General features: G+C 48.8%; 2 protein-coding genes across 4 annotated transcripts in view; both read right to left on the bottom strand.

Moving 5' to 3' along the window:
- Positions 1 to 1,354: 1,354 nt before the first annotated feature.
- Positions 1,355 to 20,842, bottom strand: gng12a (guanine nucleotide binding protein (G protein), gamma 12a). 2 transcript variants are annotated; one of them, XM_004078655.5, is made up of 3 exons: positions 20,491 to 20,842; positions 4,178 to 4,289; positions 1,355 to 2,625 (listed from the first exon to the last, which is right to left on the bottom strand). In XM_004078655.5, the coding sequence occupies exons 2-3, from the start codon at positions 4,268 to 4,270 to the stop codon at positions 2,500 to 2,502; spliced, it is 219 nt and encodes a 72-aa protein (XP_004078703.1). In that variant the 5' UTR covers positions 4,271 to 4,289; positions 20,491 to 20,842; the 3' UTR covers positions 1,355 to 2,499. The 2 variants fall into 2 exon arrangements, with proteins under 2 accessions (XP_004078703.1, XP_020566442.1); XM_020710783.2 differs by lacking the exon at positions 20,491 to 20,842 and adding an exon at positions 11,432 to 11,857.
- Positions 20,843 to 21,478: 636 nt separating this feature from the next.
- The window catches only part of wls (Wnt ligand secretion mediator), a 39,494-nt gene continuing 33,943 nt past the window's right edge, over positions 21,479 to 27,029 (bottom strand). The window contains exons 7-12 of one of the 2 annotated variants that reach the window (XM_011486137.4): positions 25,113 to 25,210; positions 24,952 to 25,015; positions 23,216 to 23,359; positions 23,052 to 23,135; positions 22,765 to 22,933; positions 21,479 to 22,287 (exon numbers count right to left, since the gene is read on the bottom strand). In XM_011486137.4, coding sequence (XP_011484439.1) covers positions 22,178 to 22,287; positions 22,765 to 22,933; positions 23,052 to 23,135; positions 23,216 to 23,359; positions 24,952 to 25,015; positions 25,113 to 25,210 — 669 coding nt within the window. In that variant the 3' untranslated portion in view covers positions 21,479 to 22,177. The remainder of the gene's footprint in view (positions 22,288 to 22,764; positions 22,934 to 23,051; positions 23,136 to 23,215; positions 23,360 to 24,951; positions 25,016 to 25,112; positions 25,211 to 27,029) is intronic. The other variant, XM_004078653.5, reaches the window with a different exon arrangement.

Below are 27,029 nucleotides of genomic sequence, written 5' to 3'. Positions count from 1 at the left end.
TCGGATTGTTTAATAAAAGCGTTTACCTGCACCAGGTGAGAGGAGCTGCTGCAGGTTAAACCGCAGGAACAAACGTTCACTCAAGTCCAAGAGACTTTTGAAGCAGCAAGAAAACAGGCTTCACAGCAGGGCCCGCTCCACAAACGGCCCTCAGGAGAGGGATCAGCTACCCCGGAATTCAAAACAGAAAGTGGTTCTGTTTGGTAGAACCCGGGTCAAACGCAGCAACACGAGCCTCTGTTCCTGGAGAAAACGCCGCCGGGTCAGAGATGACGGACGTCTGCCAGAGACGCCGTGAGGTTAACCACATTCACAAAACACAGACATGATTCAAACTTGTTCAAGTATTCAGCAGAATTATTAACACATCTACTCATAAAAAAGTATGTTTAAGTAAACTACCTTCTATTCACATGAACCGATGACAGAACTCTGAGAAAAGGCTAAACGACCCCAGAGGTGATGTTTCATGCAGGAAAATGTCCAAGAAGATTCATTCTAAAAGTTTTTTTTCCCATGTTTAGGGTTAGGGATGCTTCATTTTTTTTTAGTTTTTTTGCTGATGTGCTCATATTTCCAAACACGTCTTACTGTGATGTCCTTGAAGACAGAACAATCAGCCCCTCTGACATGCACACTTGTGTTGTAGAAAAGGTTTTAGCCGCCTCTAGTCACTGATGCTCTGTAGAACCAGAAGCAGTAGATCCAACCCGCTGGGTTGGCGTTTGTTTGTGTGTCCTGGTCTAGGAGGTAAAACCGTCTTTCTACCGCAGTGATTTGCCACTTGGTCAGTAATTTAGTTCTTTTTTCCGGATCTTTTGCACCTTTTTTTCTACGTTTAAAGCCTCAGAGCAGGAAATAAAAGGAGCTTCTGCTCTGCAGGGATCAGACAGAAACGAGCAGCAGGTAAACGTGCAGCTGAGGAATGAGCTGCAAACCCCCCCCCTACACATCAGCACATTCCATTACACGGAATGGACTGCATGCACACACACACCCCCCCACAGACCAGCTGACTTGGACCTGCATGAGACCTGCTTTGCTGCCTCTGCAGATTATGTCCCGTCTCTGTTCTCGCAGCCGTGCGGCTCCACTGCTACCGATGTGCAGAGCTGCTGTGGTACAGCGTCCCACTGACTGCAGCCTTCCCGACACAAGCCCACGTTCCTGAGAGCAACCCTCAGGGTGCAGCAGAAACATTTCAAGCTGAAGGGGAGAAAAGCTCCAACGTTCCCAAAAACGTCTGGCCTCCAGGAGCCAAGAGTCTGGCTGCTCGGGTCGGCCTGAAGAGTCACCGGGTCAAAGCGCAGAGGAAACACTTCGGCACATCTCCATCGAGACAAAGGCACAGCAGTGAACTGTAGGAATGTTTCAGTTTATTCGTCTGTAAGTCTTCATACAAAGGTTGGTATCACAAAGACGAGTAGAGAAGCAGACGCTAAAGGAACCATGAAGCTGGACAGAAGTGATGATGTGGCCGGTCCTGCTGAAGGCATCACTTTATTGCAGAGCAGCAAAAGCAGGCAGACGGTCGTACAAAAACTCAGTAGAAGGCAGGGTCTGGCAGACCCGAAGGTACCCTTTGGGGAAGGCAACGACACCAGAACCACAGCAAACGGGCCGCTGAAGAGACATCTTCTGGTATTTACATGTAGACAGACAAATGGCACAACATGGATGTGAATCACCTCCATCCCACAGATTAAAATACAAAGAAATACTTTGATTAAGCGTGTTATTTCTAACACCAGGCCGACAGACGTAAGGCTTTAGAGTGAAGGCTTTGATCAGACTTTTAGACGGTCGCTTTGAGCACAGCAGACACTTTCCCAGCAAATCACAACGATCACAAAATCACAACGAAACCCCGCCCACCGACGCAAGTGTTAACTGAAGGAAAAGGACGAGCGGAGGCGGAGTCTTGGGGGAGTGGCTCATTATCCATTTAGGTTTCTCTGACAGACGTCTGCTGTGGCACGCGGTGAGGGTTAGACGACGTACTGGCATCCCAGAAAACTGCCCCTCTGAGGGCATCAGAGAGACTCCTGAAAGTGCCTGTGCAGAGGCTTCTAATGCCCCGGTCAGTCCCCCCGGCCCCGGCCTCTTCATCCTCTGCTGACGGAAGGAGCTCTGCCGTCACTCCGCCGAGCTGAGGTGACAGAAGCTGCTCGCCGCGGTGGACCAGCAGTAGAGAGGTGGACGCATCAGCAAGGTCTTCAGCAAACGCTCTGACAGGCAGATGCTCTTAAGGCAAATCAGAGACGCAGATAACAGTCGACGCCGCCGGAGACGGGAGCGTTTCTAGACCAAGGCTCAGAGTCTCCGCCCACATCCAGGAAAGACTGACACTAAAAACTGCACCTGATGACATCACAGCTCACGGCGCACGAGGGTTTCGCCTCCACCTAATGCTGACGATCCGATCCACCCCTCAACCCAAAAAAGGATACAGCAACAATAATGACCAAAAAAAAAGACACAAAGGCTACACTGCGCCCACTACAATATAGTGCAGGGCTTTTTGTCCTTGAAGGGGTTTTCCGAAGCCTGGATGCCCATGAGCAGAGGGTCGTTTCTGGCGTTTTCGGTGCAGTAGGTCATCAGGTCTGCAGAGGCTTTGGATACCTGCAGGAACAGGAACAGGCAGGGATTCAGAGCTCATGGATGCATCTGCACATGCTCAGTCAGCAGCTGCTGCAGTGTTTGTTTGGTTCAAAAATGGACCCGTTTTCCCGTTTCAAACTACATTCTTAGTTATCGGAGAGTTTTCACTGAAAGGGAGCAAAAGTGTTGATCTGTTTCTAAAACGAGCAGCACTCTGGCCTCAAACAGCTTTAGAAAATGTTCAACTTGGAAGTGAAGAACAGTTGAAATCTTTCAGAAATCCAGCTTCAGACAAACATATGGACTTCTATTCGTTCCATTAAAAGGCTGCCAAATGCCAGATTTCATGATGGGGGGGCTGGGCCGCCGGGGGGGCTGGGCCGCAGAGGAACCGCCCACCTCTGAACGCAGCTCACACCACGTTGGGTCTTTGCTGCAGGGGTTTGATCCTGTGTCATCTCGCTGCGTCTGACCGCTGCCCATGTGTGACGGCGGCGCCTGGAGGGGCGTGATCGGGAGGAATGGCCTACCTGATCTGAGCCCGATCAGAACCTTCTCTTGTCGGATCAAACACGAGGGTGTCCATCCGTGCACGTGGCACCAGGACACCTAAGGCCGGAGGTCAAGGATCGAACTTCGGGTAAAGGGGGGGGGGGGGGGGGGGGGTGTCCACCACCAGTACCTGCTGGGGAGTCCGATTAGCTGGCGGGGAAGGAGGTCGGAAAGACCTGGCAGACCCAAACATGCTGTGAACGTCTGGCTGAGGGAACACCCCCCCCCCCCCCCCCCCACACACACACACACCCACATCCAGAATTTTGAACAGGGAGGCTGAGGACCTGGACTCTGTCTGGAGTGGACCACGTCCTCCATCTCTGGCTGCTTTAGTGAAACCAAATTATCGGTGTGGAAAATCTATTGAAGCCCGAGAATCCAGTTTTTGTATGCGTGTGAAAATGTTCAGGTTCCCATAACAGCATGTAAACGTGTACAGGTGTGTTTTGAACACCGATTTACTAATCAGTGACGAACTGAAGTTATGACCTCAGATATGGCCGCTGGTATTCAGGACCTGGTTCTTTGGGTCATGACCCAGAGCTCATGACCATAGGTGAGGATTGGAACGAAGATCGGCCGGTAATTTGAGAGCTTTGCTTTTTGGCTCAGCTCTCTCTTCACCACAACGGACCGGTACAGCGACTGCTTGGCATCAAATATGTTTACAAATTAATTGTTGTGAATTATTCTGACAGACACACAGATGTAACAGATCTGTGTGTTGAACCAACACCTCTTCATGTGTATGTGCTGTTGGGGGGACCTGGTTAAACATAAAAGAACTTTTACGTCCAGAATCCTTTTAGCAGGATCACCGTAGAGGCCAAATTCTTGCACACTGAATGTTTGACCTAAAGTCCAAGAAACGGACAAAAGCGCCTGAACAATAAGGTGAAACAGACGAGTGGGCGGCTAGTTGGAAGGAAATTAAGGACAGCAGAAGTCCCACCTTCCTCCCGCGGAGCAGCCATGGAGAGAAGGTGCAGACAGAAAGCAGACCCTACAGGCGGTGTACCTTTATCCTCTCAAAGCCGGCCTCCACCTTCAGCTGCTGCACTATCCGGCGGGCGTGGGCGACGCTGTTGGAGCTGGGCGCCTTAGAAGACATCCTGGATGAGAGGACGGCACTGAAAGGAAGAACAGACATAGGTCAGGAGCTGCTCCTCTTATTATGAAGTGGAACCTTCGATAAATGCAAACAACAGGCCTGTAGGACAACAACTGACCACTGAGAATCCTGAAAACTTTCCCTCACAGTCGGAGCTCCAGGTTGGATTCAGAGGAGCAGAAACTACCTTCACTCTTTTTTAGAAAAAAAGTCAAATTCAGGGTTCAGGAGACCCAATGAGTCCATATCAACCACTAAAAAAACAGATCCAGCAGCAGCAGCAGGATTTTGGACTGAAAAAGAGACGTTTCCTGTTGTGTTTTGTAAGAATGAAAAGGATGTGTTAAAAGAGACAAACACCATCAGGAGCTTTCAGAGCATTAGGAAGTCTGAAGCAAGAACCAAACGTTCTCCATCTGGTCCTCACGAACCTGTCTGTGATGACTCTAAACTCCAAACTCGTCCAAAAGCACCAAAGTCTTCACCAAACGGCTACAGCCCCGAACCCTAAAGCTCCTAGAAAAGTGAGGACGATGGAGGAATTGCTCTCTGGACAGGGCAGATCAGGCAGCTTCTGCAATGCACATGTGCTCCTGGGCCGTTGTGACATCACAACAGCTCAATAATTCAAACAGAGCCTCTTTGTGACAGTTTGATTGACAGCAATGTAAAAGGAGAAATACTCAAATGCAAACATCAAATGATTTTTATTACATTTGTTCTCTTTCATAAGAAAAAGGCAACAAGTGCATCGGAGGGGGAGTTTAAGGATGTCAATCAAAAATGAACATGTTCTGGTTTCCATCCACAGCAAATCAAAGTAAAGTGACAGACGGACAGAAAAGCAGAGCAAAGAGGAGAAAGAGTCTCCATCCACGAAGAGGTGGATCTCACGGTCAGAGCAGCAAACCAAACATCTGCATCAACTTTTTTAAGATCTTCAGCTCTAGAACTTCCTTTCTTTAACTTTTGATTTGGGAGAATAAAGAACATCAGGAGCAGAAACGTCACGTCTGTCAGAGGAGAAGGAGATGAATCCTGTGTGGATCACCTGTGTGGGTCACCTGTGTGGATCACTGTGTGGGTCACCTGTGTGGATCACTGTGTGGGTCACCTGTGTGGATCACTGTGTGGGCCACCTGTGTGGGTCACCTGTGTGGGTCACCTGTGTGGATCACTGTGTGGGTCACCTGTGTGGGTCACTGTGTGGATCACTGTGTGGGTCACCTGTGTGGATCACTGTGTGGATCACTGTGTGGGCCACTGTGCGGGTCACTGTGTGGGTCACCTGTGTGGGCCACCTGTGTGGGTCACCTGTGTGGGTCACCTGTGTGGGTCACTGTGTGTATCACTGTGTGGGTCACTGTGTGTATCACTGTGTGGATCACCTGTGTGTATCACTGTGTGGGTCACTGTGTGTATCACTGTGTGGGTCACTGTGTGGATCACTGTGTGGATCACCTGTGTGGATCACCTGTGTGGATCACTGTGTGGGTCACCGTGTGGGTCACCTGTGTGGGTCACTGTGTGGGTCACCTGTGTGGGTCACCTGTGTGGATCACTGTGTGGATCACTGTGTGGATCACTGTGTGGGTCACCTGTGTGGGTCACCTGTGTGGATCACCTGTGTGGATCACTGTGTGGGTCACCGTGTGGGTCACCTGTGTGGGTCACTGTGTGGGTCACTGTGTGGATCACTGTGTGGGTCACTGTGCGGGTCACTGTGCGGGTCACTGTGTGGGTCACCTGTGTGGGGCACCTGTGTGGGTCACTGTGTGGGTCACCTGTGTGGGGCACCTGTGTGGGGCACCTGTGTGGATCACTGTGTGGGTCACCGTGTGGGTCACCTGTGTGGGTCACCTGTGTGGGTCACTGTGTGGGTCACTGTGCGGGTCACTGTGCAGGTCACTGTGCGGGTCACTGTGCGGGTCACTGTGTGGGTCACCTGTGTGGGGCACCTGTGTGGGGCACCTGTGTGGGGCACCTGTGTGGGTCACTGTGTGGGTCACTTGTGTGGGGCACCTGTGTGGGGCACCTGTGTGGGTCACTGTGTGGGTCACCTGTGTGGGTCACCTGTGTGGGTCACCTGTGTGGGTCACTGTGTGGGTCACCTGTGTGGGTCACCTGTGTGGGGCACCTGTGTGGGTCACTGTGTGGGTCACTGTGTGGGTCACCTGTGTGGGTCACTGTGTGGGTCACTGTGTGGATCACTGTGTGGGTCACTGTGCGGGTCACCTGTGTGGGTCACCTGTGTGGATCACCTGTGTGGATCACCTGTGTGGATCACTGTGTGGGTCACCGTGTGGGTCACCTGTGTGGGTCACCTGTGTGGGTCACTGTGTGGATCACTGTGCGGGTCACTGTGTGGATCACTGTGTGGGTCACTGTGTGGATCACTGTGTGGGTCACTGTGCGGGTCACTGTGCGGGTCACTGTGTGGGTCACCTGTGTGGATCACCTGTGTGGATCACCTGTGTGGATCACTGTGTGGGTCACCGTGTGGGTCACCTGTGTGGGTCACCTGTGTGGGTCACTGTGTGGATCACTGTGCGGGTCACTGTGTGGGTCACCTGTGTGGGGCACTGTGTGGATCACTGTGTGGGTCACTGTGTGGGTCACTGTGTGGATCACTGTGTGGATCACTGTGTGGGTCACTGTGTGGATCACTGTGTGGGTCACTGTGCGGGTCACTGTGCGGGTCACTGTGTGGGTCACCGTGTGGGTCACCTGTGTGGGTCACTGTGTGGGTCACTGTGTGGGTCACCTGTGTGGGTCACTGTGTGGGTCACTGTGTGTGTCACCTGTGTGGGTCACTGTGCGGGTCACCTTTGTGCAGCCCTAAAGAACATGGGGGGCAGTATTGGCCATTCCGAACACGGAGAACCCCCCCCCCCACACACACACACACAGCATATAGGTAGCAGCCAGGACCACCAACTGCACAGAGCTCTGCTGACAAGTGCACACACTAACATGCACACATGAGGACGCACGCACACACATCCTTGTCTGCCCACACACAGATCTTTGCACACAGAGAAAAACACAAATGCACGCACATATAAGCATGCACAAAAACACACAGCAGCACACCCAAACACACGTGCACTTCATTAACAGAGTTCAAAGAGCTGAGAACAGGGCTCCATTATGAGTCAGTGCCATTAGCACCAACCCTCACACGTGTGCGTCTGCCGCTAGAGTGTCCTCTGTGGTCTGCAGCCTGTGTGGTCCCTCAGAAAACCTCTGCAGCTCCTTCAATAAAGAGAGGCTGCTGGCTCTGAGGGTAAATGTAATCAGCTGTCAGACGGGGGGGGGGGGCATGAAAGATTTTACTTCAAGTCAGTCTGAGATCACAGGGGAGACACTTTTATAACCAGGTTTATAGTCTGAAGCCCAAAAAAACCAATCAGCCTTTGTCTTCAGTTTGGAAGAAGTTACAAACTTTCATCTCCATCATGTCTGACATCTTTTCTGAAAACGCCAGATAAAGCAGCTTCACTTTAAATAAGTCCTATTTATAAACAAAGGTCCTGCGGGGTCTGCGCAGACGTCTGCCCCAGCAAAAGCAGACATCACGCTGACACAGAGTTAGTCCACGCAGACGCACACTGCTCCTGGGATCCCTGAACACTCCTCCAGCACGCTCCTGCTGCTTTGGAAAGCAGGCAGAGCTAAAAGTAGCGTTCTGCTGACTCAGCACTTCTCTAGTGGAGTAAGAACCTCCTGAGACACGACCGAGCGGATGGACGGCTCCGCTGTTTTGCCGTCAACATTGACCTCATCTTCATCATGGCCGTGTCATCAGGCTGGTTACTGAGTAAAGTGCGATTGTGTTTATGGAGAGGAGGGGACGCAGAGCCGGCGTGGAACTTCGGCCACGCCTCTATGCTGTAACAAATAGTGATAGTGGATTTCAGAAGGCGAACTGACACAAACAGTAAGACTGTCGGATGATGAAGATAACGGAGCACAGTCAGCTCACATCATCACGCGTGGGAAACATTCTGTTCAGGAACTTCACGTGGATCACCGAGTACCGGTGTCTAAAAACCACTTCCACATGCAGAAGGTCCTGAGTCTGAACCCACAGGATGAGAATGTCCTTCCATTAGTCTGCTGGTGTACACCAGAATATGAAGCAAGATGGAAAGAAATGGAGACTAAAAGCATAAATATACCAATACAACAGATTATAGGTGACATTAAGCAGACTGACTATAACCAAAGGAATGTTGACTCAATTACACCCTTTACAGTAAAACTATGGGACAAAGTAGTTAAAATACAAACTGCAAAATGAAAGAAAAATACTCAATTGGAATCGCATATGACCCAAATTTCCAACCAAACCAATATGATTCAATATTTAGACACTGGGTAGACCAGGGGTCGGCAACTGGTGGCTCCGGAGCCGCATGCGTCTCTTTCCTCCTTCTGCTGCAGCTCTCTGTGTTTTTGTAACTATCATGTTCTCAGATTGTCGTGGTGGACAGAGTGAACATGTGGAGGGGGCGTGTCTGCAGCTGTGAACGCCCACCAGAGTCTGTTATTGGATGGTCAGTGGTGATTTCGTAGGGACACATGAACGCCCAAACAAAGCCTATTTCCCCCCCTAGACTAAAAACAACAATTTCCACGTAAAATTAGTTACATTTGTGTTAGGGCGCCCCTACTATCCTGTCACCTTGCTGCTACGATGACCGTATGCTGTGCTGTCTGTGTAGAACACGCTGGGGGGGTTTGCACACAAGAGGAAAACAACGAACAGGCAGAGAGGCGGGGCTTAGACTTACCGCTTATGATTCCAGACCCGCAACAAACTCATAGCTGCTTCATCCATAAAATTAAAGTAATTTATTGGGTTTACTGGATTTAAAGAAAAAATAAATAGAAAGGAGTCTGCATGAAAGTGAATTTGTTTCCATCTTCTCACTCATCTTAACTCTGGGTGTTTGACAGACAGAAAACTCTATTCAAGGTTGTGGAAAATGGACAAAAGATCAAAGGAAACATCACACTCATAAAGAATACAAATACTTTAAATGAATAATTAAATAAATATCCAGACAGGATTTTGAATAACTGCATGGTACACTATTATAAAAGAGGACAATCTACTCAGCGTTAGGGAATAAAAATTACATTTAGACTCGAAAATCAAGATTTATTTAGATTCCTACAAATTCAAGACTTTTATACAAAGGAACTTAAACCTGATCTAGAACCAAAAAAAAGAGACGCCATAACTAAAGTGATATCAGACGCTTATAAAAACAGTAAAACAAAGGTTATTTCAACATTTTACCGTTCTTTTACTGACAACAGGAAAAGTTCATCACTCTACATTAAAAGTAAATGTGAATCTGAGCTCAATCATAAACCTACTGAGGAAGACTGGTTTAAAATGTGTCTCAATGCTCTTCTACCAGCTCTCAAATATGGAAGGAATTAGCATGAAAAGATCCTACACGGTATTTTAGAACGCCCCAAATCAAAAGAAAACAACTGAAAACTCCTCAGTGTTGGTGGAGACACTATGGGAGTCAGGAAGGAATCGTACACGTATATTCTGGTCGTGTCCTAGACTACTATCTTTTGGAAGGTTGTAACAAATCTTCTAGAAATGATTTGGGATATCATCTGAGAAAACGGGTTTACAATTCTGTACCTAGAAAATATTGAAGACTCTGTACTGGATGAAGATCTTCACCTGCTAAGGATATGACTCCTGGCAAGCAAGAAAGCCAGGGGGGATCTTAACCCCCCCAGGTGAAGATCATGTGGAGCATTTACTCCATGGAAAAAATGACATTTCAGCTAAAACATTTAGTTAGACATTCACAACAACAAAAAAAGGGAAAAAAGGTTCCAGGATGTGGAAAATCACTAAAATTCTGAGAGGATTTTGAAGAATTTTTTTTTAAAAAAATCAGCCCAATTATCGTGTATTATGTTTATTTTTGTTGTAGTTGCTGACCCATGTTTTTAAAGACTGACAACTGGAAAACACTCAATAAAAAACAAAGTTAAAAAAAAAAGAGAAAGTCCTTCCTGCATATGTCCACCTGCACCAGTAAACAAAAAAAGACGCCCCTGCAGGCGTGCTCCTCTCAGCCTGTCCAAAGTCTGTCCATGCTTTGGACAGGCTTCTTCTCTGGAGGCTGAAGCTTCTGCGTCTTTAACGTTCATATTTATGTCGCAGAGACGGAGAACAGAGAACCTTCACTATTCTACAGCTCAGGTAAATCTTTTTAAGTATACATTCACCTGTGAAGAAAAAGGATCAAAGGCACCAAGACAGGGACTTCAACCATGACCTTTAGACTTCCCCTGCCCCCTTTAACTGGAGGATCAGATATGATTCAGTATAAACTCAGACCTTTTTCTCAGCATCGGGCCGCCTGCAGCTCACTCTGCTTTTGGGCCAGAGCTGCTCGGTCCGTGCTGCAGACTTGGTTTCTAACATGGAACACGCCTGCAGGGCTGCAGGTTTGGCCTCAGAGATAAGCATGGCAGGGAGGACCCCGCCCTCCTAACCCGCCCTCCTAACAGAGTTGGTGGTGCAATTGAAACGAAAGTCCTCGTTCAGCCCACCCGCATGTGTTAGACGGTCTGGATATGAAACCCATTGGAATCAGACGGAGCCGTGTGCTGATGTGATCGCTGTGACTGTGAGGAACATGAACAGGCTGGGATTCCTCTGCAAGCACACACTTCCAGAAATATCCACTGAAAGTGTGACAGCAGCAGGAGCAGCTTCAGTCTGCTGCAGGCCTGTGCACTGGATGCTGAAACACTGAAGGTTCCCTTAGGTCCCCACTTATCTGTTTCAACTACGAAGACACGACCCACATTAGTGATAGCAAGTGTATTCAATCAAAACGTAAAGACACCTGCAGCTTCCTGGATCGGCCATGCAGTTAAGAATACATAAAAGTGCATGAGTGGATTTAGGATGGGAGATGTTCAGATCCCAAACAAAGACCTCAGAAACACGCCGATAACAGAAGATGACGGTAAAACGCTGCAGCAGCTCTCAGCGCTGAACGTCCTTCCAGAAACGGCCGTCAAAGATGTGGGGCATCCCTGACGTTGAAGGGGGGGGGTTCCTGTGTTAAAAGTATCAAAGATCCCTACAGCTGGAGCAGGTCTGCTCACCGTAGACGCCAGCTGGCGGCCATCCCAACGATCAGATTCTGCTCCACAACAGACAGGAGCCTCCTGCTCCACAGTGACAGGCCGTCATCAAGCCAAAGCAAACTGAGGCCTGTGGCAGATAAAGCCGTTCAGACGTCACCACCCACGTAAATCAGCCGAGGAGACGCCGGCGCCCAGGCCTCAGCGTCTCGCTGCTTGGCTGCAGCAGCAGGGTGGATGGAACGCTGCAGAAAAGAGCGACGGGCGTGCAGCGTAAAACTGTGAGGCGGTACGTTATGCCGCTGTATGCACTCGGTTTGACGCCACAGACCGATGAGCGGCAACTAGAGCGCCATCAAGCTCCCAGCGAGGGGGCGTGGGTCTTCCTCAGCCCCTCATAGAAAGAAACTATTCATGATGAAGGCAGATTTCACACAATGGATCTCCATCTCTGCTCCAACACGGAACAATAAACAAACGCATGCAGTCTTTCCAGACTCCGCCCCTCACGGCGTGTGTTAGCAGAGAGGGTGGAGTAAAGGGGCCAAAGGTCTGCCCCGGGTGGGGGAGTGGAGGGGGTTTACGTTAGAAATACATCAGAAAATAACCTACTGGTTGATTTTACACAGGAAATGGGATTGCTCACGAGGTCACATAAACGGGATGGTGTGTGTGTGTTGTTCATCTGTGTGTGTGTTTGTGTGTGCTCATCAGTGTGTGTGTGTGTGTGTTGGAGCCTGTGCACCAAAGTCCAGTTGTGAGGGTAGATGTGTTTTATGGTGTTCAGAATACTCCTGGACACAGAAAGTAAACACTGCAACTATTGAACTGTGACTCAGCAGGATCACAGTGACTTTGCTGTTTTCATCTCCGACACTCATGACAGCTAGAAGGGACTTTGTACCATTATTGTAACACTCACTGCTTTGAGCAGAAAACCTGAAAATACTGTTGGATTACTCATTTGCACTTCAAACTGAAAAAATACGAGCAAACAAAAGTGGTTTTATGCACAGATGTGCCCCAACAACAGCCAATCACAGACACGGACATGAACGTTCATTGTTCTGTTTCAGGAGCAAAATCATTTTTCAAGTTTTACACGTAAAACAGAGAGTTTGGCTTGGAATAACTCTCTAAATGACAGCGGGATCCGTCATTTCTGTGCCATTATTATGATTATCAAACAAGCCCAGCCTGTCAAACAGGAACGAGGGATCAGCAGAACTTCATTCAGGTTAAAAAACAAAAGTAAAATCTTTGTGCATTTTAGCACCGAGGGAAACTCCTCACGTCTGCAGAGACAGATTCTCAGCATCAAAAACAAAAATCCTCCAGCCAACCAACAGAAGGTCTAAAACTATAGAACCTTTCTGTTGTGTGTTGAACCTTAATTTATCCAGGTACGTCCCTGCAGCGCTGAGCACAACGTCCTTCAGATTTCTGCAGGGTTAGGGTTATATTTGTATGATTTTTTTAAGAACTGTAGTGGTCCAAAGCAGCACTCTTCATAGAACCAAAACGCCATCAGTTCAGGTGTTATCCAGCCGCTGTGACCTGTGACGTGACGGCGCCGACAGCCTCACGCTCCTGGGCCAGACTGGGAGATTCTGGAGTCAAAGCAGGACCTTGGTCCAGCAGCTGAGGACGGCATCAAAGAGCCTTTCAGGAAATATGACCGCCAAGCAGCTCTGAGGACCCCGGGGCCCCGCCCATCCACATGTATGTGGGACAGACTGTTCTGCATGAGGAGAACACTGAGGTGAGGTCGGAAAACTGGTCTGGCTGTGCACACTTAGGCTCTGATCAACCGTCTTGTTGGAGACGCCTGTCGCTTCAGCTGAGAAAAAACTTGGTTTAAATGAAAAGAACTTTAGCCAGACGTCTGAATTGGTCTGATTCTTGGTAATACTTAAAAAACAATGAATAAAAACGAATCCAATGCAGAAGAGCACAACTGAACGTGTGAGCCCCTGCTTCAGTTCATATGTCCAAAAACTGCTAAACCTCTGAGGGTTTTCACAGGAGGGATCTGCCTAAACAGACCTCCACCGCTAAAAACAAGGACCGACTCCTGAAGCAGCAGTCAGGTGGTTTTTATATGAAGCAGGGCCGGCATTTTCCTCAGAACCCGGTGATCCACATCAGCTGCACAAATGAGAGGGACGTTTGTGAACAAGCAGGAATGCCAAGCATGCGGATGAGCGGAAAACGCCATGAGAGCTTTGCAGGGAGGCTGAGACAGGACAACAGCCACCGGCACCATCATGACATCAGCCTGCATGCTGGTGGACCAGCAGGCATGTTTAGCACATGGCTGCATGTTGAGTAACCCACATTCAAAGTCCAAGAACCTCATGATACGACTTCATGACCCGGTTTACCGGCTTAAGGCCACGGCAGTCGGTTGTCAACTCTGGGCTTTGGAGGACTCGGCAAAGCCTCAAGACACAAAGAATTCAAAGTGGCTGAAAGTGAAGAGCTTTCAGACGTGGTAGAGCGGAGCGTCAGGATCATCAGGACGTGAAGACAGACCGGATTCAACCCGACAACACGACTTCTGCAGCTACACTTTGCTAACGAGTCACTGGAGATCAGAAACCCATCCTGTTATTATGTTAGTCTCCATGAATGTGTGTGCGTAATTCTGGATTTGTTACACATAGGATACATATTGTCTGTAACTGTGTGTACTTGCAGTTGTGTATTCAATTGTACACCACAATATCTTTGGTGAGTAAATAAAGTTTATGCAGAAACAACCAGAGATCCCAGCAGCTTAAAACTATGAACGGCTCCTGTGCTCACAAATCTTTCAAAAGTACAGAATCCGTGGCTGCAGTTGGTGGTCTGCCTGGAGGAAACACAAACTCTGCATGAGGAGACGGGAGGATATTGTGTGTCACATAACAACAACTGCCGCTTCTTTCACTGCTGCAGAAGCTCATCTCCATCCAGCCCTGGTTCTGAGGGCACACACTCAGAGAGCGCCTACAGAAGAGGGGGCGTGGCCTCTGCCAGCCAGCTTCACACACCCAGGCAGCTCCTTGCAGATTCCATTACATTCCTCATCGATGAATCCTCTAAGAGTCTTCAGGGCGAGCCGCTGGCTGGCTGCAGACTGGCGGCGGCGGGCTGGCTGCAGGATGGCCCTTTCCTCCAGTTAGCTCAGAGCACCAATGATCACATGCACAGATTTGGGAAGCGTCACCGTTTTACAGCTTAAGACGCTCATTTCCAGGACTTCCCTGCCGTACCTGCCCGACAGGAAGCAGCTTTATGCCAGCTGGACTCTCACCCCTCAAAGGATATGCCCATATTTGGACATCAGCATTATGAAATACAATGGATGTCATAGGAAATGGCATACAGAGAAGAGCCATGCCTTCCTTTATATAGAAAACAAGCAAACAAGTTCAGCCTGACAAAACTGCTTCTCCTTGTTCTACCACCTTTGAAAATACAAGACACCCCCCCCTGAAATCAAACACTTCCAAACTCATGACAGTAAACTGCAGTGATAAAGTTTTATCAGAGTGAATCTGGAACTGTTTTATGACCCTCCGGTAAATACTCGAGCTGGTCATGTGACCCTCTGCGCCGGTCATGTGACCCTCTGGGGTTCACATGCATTCAGCCTAAGAAGGACCTGTCAGGACCTGACACGCACGGATGTGCACGAGACCCGTCAGGTTTCCAGGTTTTCAGTTTCACCACCACAGGACAACGGGGAAGCCCTGCATCCGTTCACACCAGCAAAGCCAGACAGCACCGCCATGCGGCAGCAATGCAGTACTGCAGTAGAAGTCTGTCCAGAACGCCGGCAGCAGGTCTGGACTACAGCCCGCCTTCTTTTGTCTGAACATAGATCTGCCAGTCTGAAGACCCACCCAGGAGTTTGGGGGGATTAGAAATGACCAACAACAGAGCGCTGCTTTGTAAAAACACAAATGTCTGCAGGAGCTTCAGCTCCTGTTCACTCCCTGCTCTCTGTGGAGGTGGAGGCGCGTTTCTCCAGTCCAGGACGTCAAACTCAAAGTGGGCCAAAATGAAGCGGTGAAGTAAATTCACGGGTCAAACTCAATATTTATTGAAAAATTAACTCCAACTGATATGTAATGTTTAACCTTTTCATGTGGAAACAAACTGTAGTTTTGCGTAAACACAGAATGTGGAAAAACCAAAGCTTGATATTACAAACACATGAAAAATGAAACTTGAAATAAAAGACACATCAGTGCTATTCTTTTCTGATTTAAATACATAAATAATGTCTCTCACCATATCTTTTCAAGTTCCTTTGTAAAGTAAATCTTTTTCAAAGCCAACAACAAAAGAACCAAATTTAATATTTGTATAATGTCATTCAATAAAAATATGATTAAACTTTTCAACTATTAACATTCCATGACTTGCAGTAGAAAAAGTGCATCAGAAACAGATCTATTCAAGCTCTGTTTTCTACACTCTGACTTTCTCTGCACTTTGGTCTAACATCTTTTCTTACAGGTTCATCAATGTCTGGGGTCAGACTGTGACACATGTGCTCCAGTCTGTTCCCAAGCTAAAAACTGGATGAACGGAGAAAGACGGGGTTGTCACGGTGGGATAGGGCGGCATCATTACTGGATTTAGCTGTTTGACTGTCCACACGTCTGGAGAGCTTCACAACCTCCACCGACAGCTGGAAATCTCCAACAAGGGCTGGAGGTGGAGGGTGGAGTTATGAGCTTGGGGGTGGAGTTAGATACTTTTTTAGACCACGCTGCCTCCACACTATCGAGGAAAGAACAAATCATTTGAACTCAGAGCTAAATGTCAATAATGGCAGCAGTTTGCAACCTGTTTGGCCCCACAGAGCTCTCCAACGGACTGACAGATTCATTCAACCAAATAATTAAATCCATATAAAACTGATATTTCTAAAATAGATCGTTCAGAGTCAGACTTTAAGTCCAACTGAAACAGTGTTAAGGCCCGTTCACACCGGGACGAATTTCGCCGGTTTAACGCCTCGTTACTAAACAAAGGGCACCAATGAGAGTGTGCACACCGACGCGAAAAAACGCCACGCGTCAAAGCGTCAAAAAAAAAAAAAAAAAAAAAAAACGCCTCGGGTTCGTTTTTTTTTTCCGACGCATCACGTCGAAATCTATTCGACCAATGAGAATTTTTTGCACACGTGTCTGGAGCTTCTGAAGTTACAGTAAAACGCAACTTGGGGGCACTCAAACACAAAACTGCCTTGCTGAGCACACATACCAGCGAAGAAGATAGACGCCAAGTAGCGTCTACACTGCCACAAAGAAATAATGACGGACATTCTAAAATATCCCCGAACCAAGCACCAGTTGGAGCAACGGGTGCTTGAAATATTCATGTTTTCTTTGTATGATTCTGACAAGCGCGTAAATACTTGCTCTCTTCTTCTGAGTGAAAAGCGACTTTAAGAAGCGTAAAGTTGCGCAGCGCCACCTTGTGTACAGGAGTATTTCTGTTTACATTAAGCGTCATCTATTGTCAGGGAATGAAATTGCATGTTTGCTCATCGTCAGCGAAAATCGCCTGGGTGTGAACACAAAAAACGTGGCGAAAAACGCTGGCGAATAACGCCTGGGGAATATTCGTCCCGGTGTGTCTTAGTCGTGTTTTCTGTCCGAGCAGCCTGGTACCAAGTGTCCCGCAGACCAGAGTCGTCCAGACCCGGGAGTCGGATATGATGAGAACATTCTGACCCTTCTGCAACAGAACTGGTTATTGAAGGTTTTGGGACAAGATCCAACCTGAATGCCAACCCTTAAATTATTGATGGCAGATTTGGAGAGGATTTTCCTTCAATGGTCAGGTTTTTCTCATTGACTGTATAAGATGACTGGACTGAGTAACTCCTCCCCCCAGCGTTCCAAACAGGAAGTACCAGCTGGCTCCAAGAACAACAACTGAACCTTCAATGTTTTCTTTTAATCCCGTCAGGGTTCAACATGTCCTTCACTGACTGGAGCTGATCAGTAAACCTAAATTAGGGGCCCACCAGCACTACACTAGGCGGGCCAGGCCACTGTCCATCAGGCCCCAAAGTACAGCTCTTGAGCAGGTCCACCTTAAGGCCACTGCACCGGTCCTTGGACTCAGAACAGGGCAGTGGTGCTGTGAAGGCCAGCCATGACTGATCTCACTCCCAACAGCAGAACCTAGCGCCCCCTGCTGGACCGGGGCGGGCTGTGCCTGGGCTTTTGGTGGATCCAGAGACAGGGAGACATGCCTGGTGTGCTGGGAGACGGCCCGGGACTTCAGCGTGGTTCCGTTTCAGAGCCCTCTGAGTCAGAAAAAGAGACTCCAAAACACTCAAACTGTTGGTGGTCAGCACCAAGCTGTTTCAATACAGCTCTTTAAAAATGAAGGCATTATTTACAGATGTTAAAGCAGGGCCGCTCATGCCTGGTCCTGGAGATCTACCCCCCTGACTGTTATCCAGATCTCCAAGCCCTACTAACTGCTGGTTAGCTCAATCAGATGTCTCCAGATTCTGATTAAATGAACACACCTGACCCAGGTAATGAGCAGCCCTGTGTTAAAGTATATTGTATCAGAAAGAACAATTGAAAAACAAAATCCAGAGAGAGAACGGGGTCCAAATTCTGTTCTAGAAGAAAAGTTGTTTTTATTTGGCTGCAGCTGAGATTTCTGCTTTTAACATGTTTTGAACAGCAGTGAGCCGAGACAAAAACAGGCCTTAGCATCTTTACAGGCCTATATCATGCAATAATCAACTTATTGAGCTCTGAAGTGTTTTATAATGTAATAATTCTTCACTAAAACAACTCAAAGTGGTATTTTGATCTGACTTTTCCTCCAAAAACCTGCTGTCTGAGCACCAGCTCCTCCCAATCTATACAAACGAGCGGGTTCTCACATTGTGATATCAGAAAGTGAGGAACCACCCCTTCCAGGAAGAGTCTGCATTGCCAGACTAACAGACACGCCCATTTTCTCTGTGGAGCTAACGGTGATCGGCTAAACCCTTTCCTTTTATATGCACAATATGAACATCCGTCTTTGCAAAAATTCCGATGTAGTTTGTTTTCGTGGGAGAATCACAGACACACTGCTGACACCGACTTTGGGATGACGTCATGAAATGGGCGGTACCCACAAGGCCAGAAAGGCGGCGCCTCAGAGATCGAGTCTTCTTACTTCCTGGAAGGAAAATGTACTGGAAATAAGTCATATTTCACAAAAAATGGTTCTTTAATGATCCAAAGGTCATATATGATCATATATCTGGATATACTTTACTCTGGAAGGTTTAGAAAAGCAGGATGTAGGACCTTTAATGAAGAGTATAGAATACCAAATGTTCTCATGACTCTGGCTAAATGTGAGGGAAGCATGTTGAAGAATGTGAATCACTCAGACTATGAAGGACGTAGTGAGACCATTGAGAAAAACTGAAGCTAGCAGTCATCCCTCCCACGTCAGCGCCGCTGATGCCGGGGGAACGACACAGCGCTGTGGGGAAGCGGCTGTGACGAGAAGCCCCAAACTCTTTGGCATCTTCCCGTTTGAAACTGGCCTACAGAGCCGTCCATCGAGTCCGACGGCATTCTGTCAGGCAGACGCCTCCCCAGGACTGAACGTGGCCCAAACGCAGGGTTACCCTGAGCCCATGACTTACTCCGTTCCTTCAGCGCCGTTTCTTCTGAATGCTGTGGAGTTGCAGTTTCCAGTGGCGTAAGGACATTTCTGCTGAGTCAAGCTTCAGCTCATTCTTACTCATGTGCATCTCAGTTATTATGAAATCTTGGGGGCTCCTTCCCCCTCTGTGGTTTTTCACTCCCCCAGAATGAAACATCCGAGCATGTGTCTGTGTGACCTGCTTGTGCTGCAGCCTCTGACGGGGGTGGCCTTTGACGGGGGCGGCCTCGGATGGGGTAGCCTCTATTAGGGGCAGTCTCAGGCGGGGGAGGCCTCAGAAGGGGCCACCCTCTGGCAGGGGCGGCCTCTGGTGTGGGCACCCTCTGACAGGGGCGTCCTCTGATGGCGTAGCCTCTATTAGGGGCAGTGTCAGGCGGGGGCGGCCTCAGAATGGGCCACCCTCTGGCAGGGGCGGCCTCTGGTGGGGTATCCTCTATTAGGGGCAGCCTTAGGCGGCAGTGGCCTCTGACGGGGTCGGCCTCCGGCGGGGGCGGCCTCGGATGGGGTAGCCTCTATTAGGGGCAGTCTCAGGAGGGGCCACCCTCTGTTGTGGGCACCCTCTGACGGGGGCGTCCTCTGATTGGGTAGCCTCTATTAAGGACAGTGTCAGGCGGGGGCAGCCTCAGAAGGGGCCACCCTCTGGCAGGGGCAGCCTCTGGTGTGGGCACACTCTGACGGGGGCGTCCTTTGATGGGGTAGCCTCAATTAGGGGCAGTCTCAGGCAGGGGCGGCCTCAGAAGGGGGCACCCTCTGGCAGGGGCGGCCTCTGGCGTGGGCAGCCTCTGATGTCAGTGGCCTCTGACGGGGGCACCCTCTGAGACGGCTTATGATGGGGTAGCCTCTATTAGGGGCAGTCTCAGGCGGGGGGGGGGGGGGGGGCAGCCTTTGATGGGGGCTATGGTGGTGGTTGGGGGGCACTCTGACGGAGGCTCCGGTGGAGCTGCACGGAGTATTAATGAGTCAGCCTCATCAATGGCCGGTCTGTGTTCTGGCCCCTGGCAGGACTTCAGCAGGGCTGAAGATCTCGGCCTCCACGCTGAACAGTCCAGACAGAAACCACTGTCTGCTGGTCTTCGTGAGAACTCCTCTGTTCTGGAACAATCCAGCGGCTCTTCAAAAGAAATCACTCAGAAGCGAAGTGTGGGCGGGGCCTGTGGGGAAACAACAGGAGGCCCAGCGGCGCTGGACGGAAGCTCCGGCCGTCACCTGTTAAAGTCCAACAAGACTCAACGGGGAGCAACTCAATCCACGCGTTGGGGGCGTGTGGGGGTGTTAGGCTAAACGGGAGGGCGCCGTCAGTTGGACTAAAGGCGGGGCTCACGGTGACCAACTGTTGCTCGGAGCTGTTCGACTCCGCCGCCAACGGTTACCACACGGGAACTCACCTGGCGGGAGGAAGAGGCAGGCAGGCGTCCAAGCTGACTATCCGTCCACAGACCACCGGGAGACCACAGCCGAGCGCCGCACCGACAGCGTTTGGCCGCGGAGAACCACCTGTGCGCGCGCGGCTCCGACAACAGTCTCGCGGCAGCGGGAGAGCTGGTTTGGAGGCGCCGGCTGCTGTTTGGTGTCCGCTAGCGCGACTCCTGCTCACTCCGTGCTCCTTTTCCTCCTTCGGCCGGACGAGCACGGGCGAAATTCATCGGGAGGACAGGGGCGGACCCAGCAGAAACCACCGCGAGCGCAGCGCACTGGCGGGATGGTGAGCGCGCTGCACTTCCGGAAATTTTCACAATAAACGTCCGACACGGACATGCAACAGGTGGAGAACGTTTCTGACCATGTTGACTCGCTTTTTAAGGACAGAAATATTCAAATGCAGCCTCCACACATTTTGTTTTTGATGTTTTGTAATTCGGAGGTGATTGTATTTCCGCCTTGGCCCAACAGAAGAGACAAGCTCCAGCAACTCTGAGACCCCAAATGGGGTTTAAGAAAATGGATAGTTTTTAGAGCTAGCATCATGAACACATAAGCTGTTCCTTTGAGTCCCATCGTCCTTGTTTTGGTTGCAAATACAGTAAAAAAAAATAACAAATCAGACTAACATGCAAAAGATAATACTATTAAACAAGAATTTAAAATGAAACTGCCTGTAGGTTTTATCAGTTAATAGGAAACCCTGAAAATGCTGCAACTTCAAAGAAATCTGTTTAGTGAATCCCTGTGAAAACTGCTTCCTGTGTAAGAACTTGGTTGATGTAAAAATGTGTTGTAGCTCCATAGGCCTGATGGAGGCGCTGTAACATCAGCTCAAATGGCCTCAGCTCGTGTGTGGAAGCAGAACATTCATACAACACAACACAATTACTGTCTTTTACTTTGAAAATGCTCATGAATCGGTTCGTATCCTCCAAGTAAAACACACAAGCATGTTAAGTAAAAGTTTTATTTAAATTACCTTACAAAGTAAAAAAAAACAAACTAAAACCTTTTCTAGGCTACAGTCAGCTTGGTTTGATACATTTTGTTAAGGTGTAAATAAGCACTTATAATAAAAAATAGAATAGTATCTGCAGTACGTTGTAACATGATGAATATCCAGGTGGCTATGTGTCTGTACAGGAGACATGAAGGACAGAAAGGTACCTGAACAGCACTACGTCACTAGCTTTTGATTGGCGTGTCTGATAAGTCCTCAGAACCAGAATAAAATGACAATAAAACCACAAAGAAGTCTGTCTGTTTTCAGTTTGGACTCGAACCCAAGGACAGGAAGCATGGAGACCACTGTACCCCACACCCACCCAACGCAGGCCCTCTCCCAGGGAATCTTCCCAACCAGCTTCTTAGTATCTGGCCTGGTGATCGGAGGGACTGCACAACGTTACCAAACACAATTGAGTTTACGCAAATCTGACAACTGAGTCACACACGGGAGAGGAGGGCTGACAGCAGCTGTGGGGCAGTGGCTGCACGTCTTTCCAGACGTGACAGATTTGGGAGCAGGGTGGTGTGAACAAGCTCGGGTTTCAGCGCAGCAGTGGCAGAAGGTGCATGCAGGTGGACCAAGTGGATGTGAGATCCAACACCGATTCACCCCACAGACGGCGCAGAAGCAACAGGCAGAAGTTACTCCTGGGCCTCTTTGCCAGTCATCTTGTATATCTCGGTGGGACCGTCCAAGTGGGTGATCGTCGTGGTCAGCTGGATGTCCTCCCCGCTGTTTGCCCCCGCGTCACCTGCACACACAGGTCAGAAACGAGCGCCGGCTCAAAACCTCATTTCAAACGAGGGGTTTGAATTATCTTCACTGACAGAAATCAAGTGCTGTCAGTTTGGGAACACAGATCTAGCTCAAACAGGCCGGACTCCATGGACCGCTTCCAGAACCTTAAACCTGTTTTCTGGAGACGGATGGATTTCATGACCTCCCTCTTCTCCTAAGCCCCCTCCTCCTTTCTGGAAGGAGCCTGGAGTCTAATAGAACCTCGCTCTAAGCCAAAGAGACCTTTTCCCCTGGGAACCCGCCTGCTTCTCACTCCCACCCCTCCTCAAACTCTGAATAACACGCAGAACACGCTTTCAGACGTGACGGCTGCCAAGAGCAGAAACAAACATCTTTCCTGTGAAGGCAGACCCAGAACCCAACACTGGGTCAGGCACACAGCAGAGGACCCTGCAAAAAGAGCTCCTGTGACGTCGTGATGTGTCGTTACCGGCGATGCACTGACCACTCGACTGCTCGTCTCCATAGCGTTTGTGGGACGGGGCGTAGAGGAACATGATGGCGAAGACGTACAGGTTCCACATGCCGTAGATGCCCGTGAAGAAGGCGCTGTTCACCTGCACAGTGTAGTCCCCCCAGTGCCAGTGACCTTCGTTCACCTGCGCAGACACACACACACACACACACACACAACACAGTCATGTTGAGGGTTTTTTGGTTGCAACCTCTGAGCCGTCACCCTGGTAAAAGTTAAACCGAGTAATGATGAAGAGCCACCTGGCTGATGATGAAGAAGATGACAGTCATGGCAGCACAGGCAAGAGTGACCAACATGAGGAATTTAAACCGGAAAATTAAACCCTGGAAAGAGAACAGACAGAAATGGAGTCACTGCTTTCCAGATGCATCTAAACGGGTCAGAAAACGGAAAAAAGGTCCACCTCGTAGTGCAGCCGCCTGGCTTTTGACATGGCCGGCAGGGACGTCCTTTTACCGCTGATGTTTCTGAAGACTTGGTAGACCATGAAACAGAGGAAGAGGAAGTACAGACAGGCACAGATCCCGGCCACAATGATGAAAGCCATCTGAGAAAGTCCCAGTCAGGGAAACCGACAGTCAGGAGGATCAGCCTGAGAAATGTTTCTGACGTCTGCATCTACTGTCAGGAGCTGTGTTTCCATCACTCACGGGCAAAACTTTATTGGAACTCTAGAAATGTCAAAAAACACAATTTCACTGTTTGTATTGAATCCAAATTATGGAATAAACACAAACCAACTGGCGCCACAAGTCATTCAGAAACACTGTGATGGATGTGATCAATACTTTGACAGCAGATCCATTCACATTTCTGCCACGCCACTAGCGCTAATCATCAATCACAGGAGACGTCGGCGTGGAGAAATGGCAGTGGAGCAACAAGCTCCTTAAATGTGGGAGGGGCTACGGATGAAGCCATTTTGGGAAATGGTGGCTGATGATTTTCCAGAGGATCCAACAATTCCACATGACACGCTCAGCTTTTGATGAGCCGTGTGACGGTGTGGGACCTCTGGTGACGCCACTGAGCAGCGCTCAAGGCCGCCAGTTCCTACCAAGAAGCGCATCACCAAATGGTTGTTGGTCACATGACTCATTTATTAAAAAAAGTGTTTTTATTGCAGTTTGGAGAAATATGTCAATTTCAATACGGCTCAAAAAAACCACCTCCTCCAAGCACAAAAACGTATTTTCCATAAATGAGAGTTTTTCAAAATTGTCGTGTTTACATTAGGAGAATTTATGATCACAAATCCAATTTGAACCGTTTCATAGTCAATGGAAACACAGCTGGTGACAGCTACAAGAGTCCAACTGAACAGATGAAACCAAAACCAGAGACGCCCAATCAGGTGCTCCGTCTCTAGATGTTTTTATCGCTCCAGAAGAACCAGACTCATGCCGTCAGCACGGTGGAAATGAAATGCAGCTTCTGAAAAGAGGACTGATCCAAATACACCCCCACACCCCTCTGGTTCCTCCCTATTGCTCCAGCTGTAGGGACATTTGGAGTCCCACCTTGTTTTTATAACCCTTGTGCTATCTTAGATGACCCCACCCTTACATTGACGTGTTCTCCCTACCATGACAAAGGTGGATAAAGGTGGAAAGATTTCATGTAATCCATGGACACCAGTGAAGATCACAAATCATTGAAGAAAAAAGGTTCAGAGCACTGTCTAGTGGGTCTAGATGACCCAACTCCCAATGGTAAAGTGCCTAGGATAGCACAAGGGTTAAGGAGGAGCCGTAGTGACTTAGAGCTGGCTATCCCTCTGCCGGTAGGATGATCCGCGTCGCGCTGTGGCGTGGAGGACAGACTCTTTTCTTCAGGCGTGTGTGCTCTGATTCACAGAAGTTTACATTTGAATCTAAGTAAGGACATTTTACAGTTATAAAACCGATGTTGTTCTGTATTTTACGAGTGCTGGCAGCTAAGTGCTAACGTAAAGGACCGTGACAATTGATGAAGTCATCGAGTGGTATTAACGTCTGACGATCTTTTTCCTTATCTTGCCGCTTGGAGGGCCAAACGTCGGGGCAGGGAGAAGCCGGAGGGGGAACTTGGATTTGTCCGAAGAGAGCGGCGTTCAGGGACGTCCGTCAGCCTCTGCTGCTAAATGCTCAGGAAGGATACAGCCAGCTCGGTTCCTACGTCAGAGGCCCAGATGCTGTAGAAAGGGTTCGTCAGCTGGACTCCTCTGATGACACAAACATACCAAGATGTGTTTGAGAAAAATGACAACACAAAACAACACATAACCAGCAAGTCTTCACACTGCAAAGCTCCTCCCTCACCTCTCACACATGTCAAAGATGAAGAGGCAGAAGGAGCCGAACACGATGGGTCCGACCTGCTTCCAGTAGACCGAAAAGCGGTTCCTGTCCATCTGGTCCTGAGGAAAACACACAAAACTAGATACACACTCTGATTTGTATACATTCAACTCGGAAATAAACACGAGAATAAAGAAAATGGGTTGAAACTCTCATGGCTACAGCTGTTATTTACAGGATTGAAATTATTAAAAACGGTGGCAGGGGCGGCAGATGCCACAGCCTTTACATCACAGTCCATTCCACCACAGTCCGGAGGAGGGCAGGGCTCCAGACTGCGACCAAAATTTGAGAGTGTGCGACTAAATTTTACATCCAGTCGCACATGTGCGACTAGTAAATTTGCCTCCCCCACCCCCCGTATTTTTTATACATTAAACGTGGAAGGGGCACGTCAATGATCAATGAAATAATCAATGAGAGGCGAGCGCACACGCACGCAGGCAGACACACACACACACACTCGTGCACATATTCATGAAACGCGAGCACACACTCGCGTGATAGAGGAATAGGGAAAGCCACTGTGAGTGGCTAAAATGCGTGGAGGAGGAGGGGCCTAGAGATAATCGAACGCGCGTAAACATCTGTGGGAAGGAAACGGAGACAAATATCATCACAAACTGATATGTGCGTCTGAGCTATGGGTAAGCGAATTATTGATTCGTTCTTCCGACCTGCGGCTAGTGTACCAGTGCCAGAGTCTACAGCAGGGGTCTCAAACCCGCGGCCCCCAAGATGATATTTTGCGGCCCCCGCCTTAATATGAAAAAGTTCAATTTTAATGCGGCCCGCCAGTTTGTATGAATGACACTTTTTCATCGTCGTGCACGGAGCTGACCAACCAATCACAGTGGGGTATATGACTCTTGGGGGCGTGACAATGACCGGGCTTGAAAACAGGAAACCTGACAGCCCCCTCCCCGGACCACATTAAGGAATTCCTTACTTTCCTTCAGAACGTATTTATTCGCTCGTAATTTTCTAAATACATGCAGTCCGTGCTGAACTTTTCTCTGGGTCGCACAGACCCGGAGGAAGGTTTAGGGTTTTGGTTACGGTTAAGCGCGCGGCGGCGTATCACCCCTGACCACAAACGGTTTATGCGCGGCTGTAGTGTTACGGCAGTTTGCCGCTCCCGCGGGAGTCGGGTCAGCTGAGGAGAATAAATGTCCCACACCTACATGCGTGACAGCTAACGGGGCTTGAACATTAAATATGTGCGAGTGACAAGATTTAGTCTTAGACACACTGAAAACACGTTGGGGAAAATGCAACGATAGACGTGTTTAAGATGATCCAGCGTCGCGCCTGGATCGTTGGGGAGACCAGGCAGGGGGGTGGTGGGGTGGAGGGTGAGATGAAGGCGAATCTGCAGCGAGACTGAAGGACAACAGGAAATTGGAGTTGTCCTTACCATTCAATTTAGTTTTAATATTCCTCTCTCCCTCAGTATGATCTGTGTTATTATATATTTTATGATTATTTTAATGTCTTGTAATGTATGTAGCCTTTTTTAATCAATTGGTATTTTAAATTATTTTGATTGATCACTGAACTACAAAAACCATCAGGACACATGTCCCATAATGCATTTTTTTGTAGTCATCAGGGCAGCTTTCAGTCAGTGCAGTACTAAATTTTCAGCTGTGTTCGGGTAGGTTGGGGCCTTGCTCCCACCCCTTTCTCGTGATATTTTTGTTTTGATTGACAGTTGATGTTGGAGCAAAAACAAAAATATATGTTACACACCAGGTAATCTGTACAGCGTTGCGTCCACCTGAGTGATCTCAAACACGCTTATTGTGCATCTTGGCTGCACTTATTTGGTGTCACCAACATACATTTCCATCTGTTTTCTTTACTTACTTGTACTGT

This window comes from Oryzias latipes, chromosome 17 (genome assembly GCF_053564925.1).
Source record: "Oryzias latipes strain Hd-rR chromosome 17, Olatipes_Hd-rR_3.1".
In the NCBI taxonomy this organism is placed as follows: Eukaryota; Metazoa; Chordata; class Actinopteri; order Beloniformes; family Adrianichthyidae; genus Oryzias; species Oryzias latipes.
Note: the sequence above shows the minus strand (reverse complement) of the source record. Positions and strands in the feature narration are given on the sequence as shown.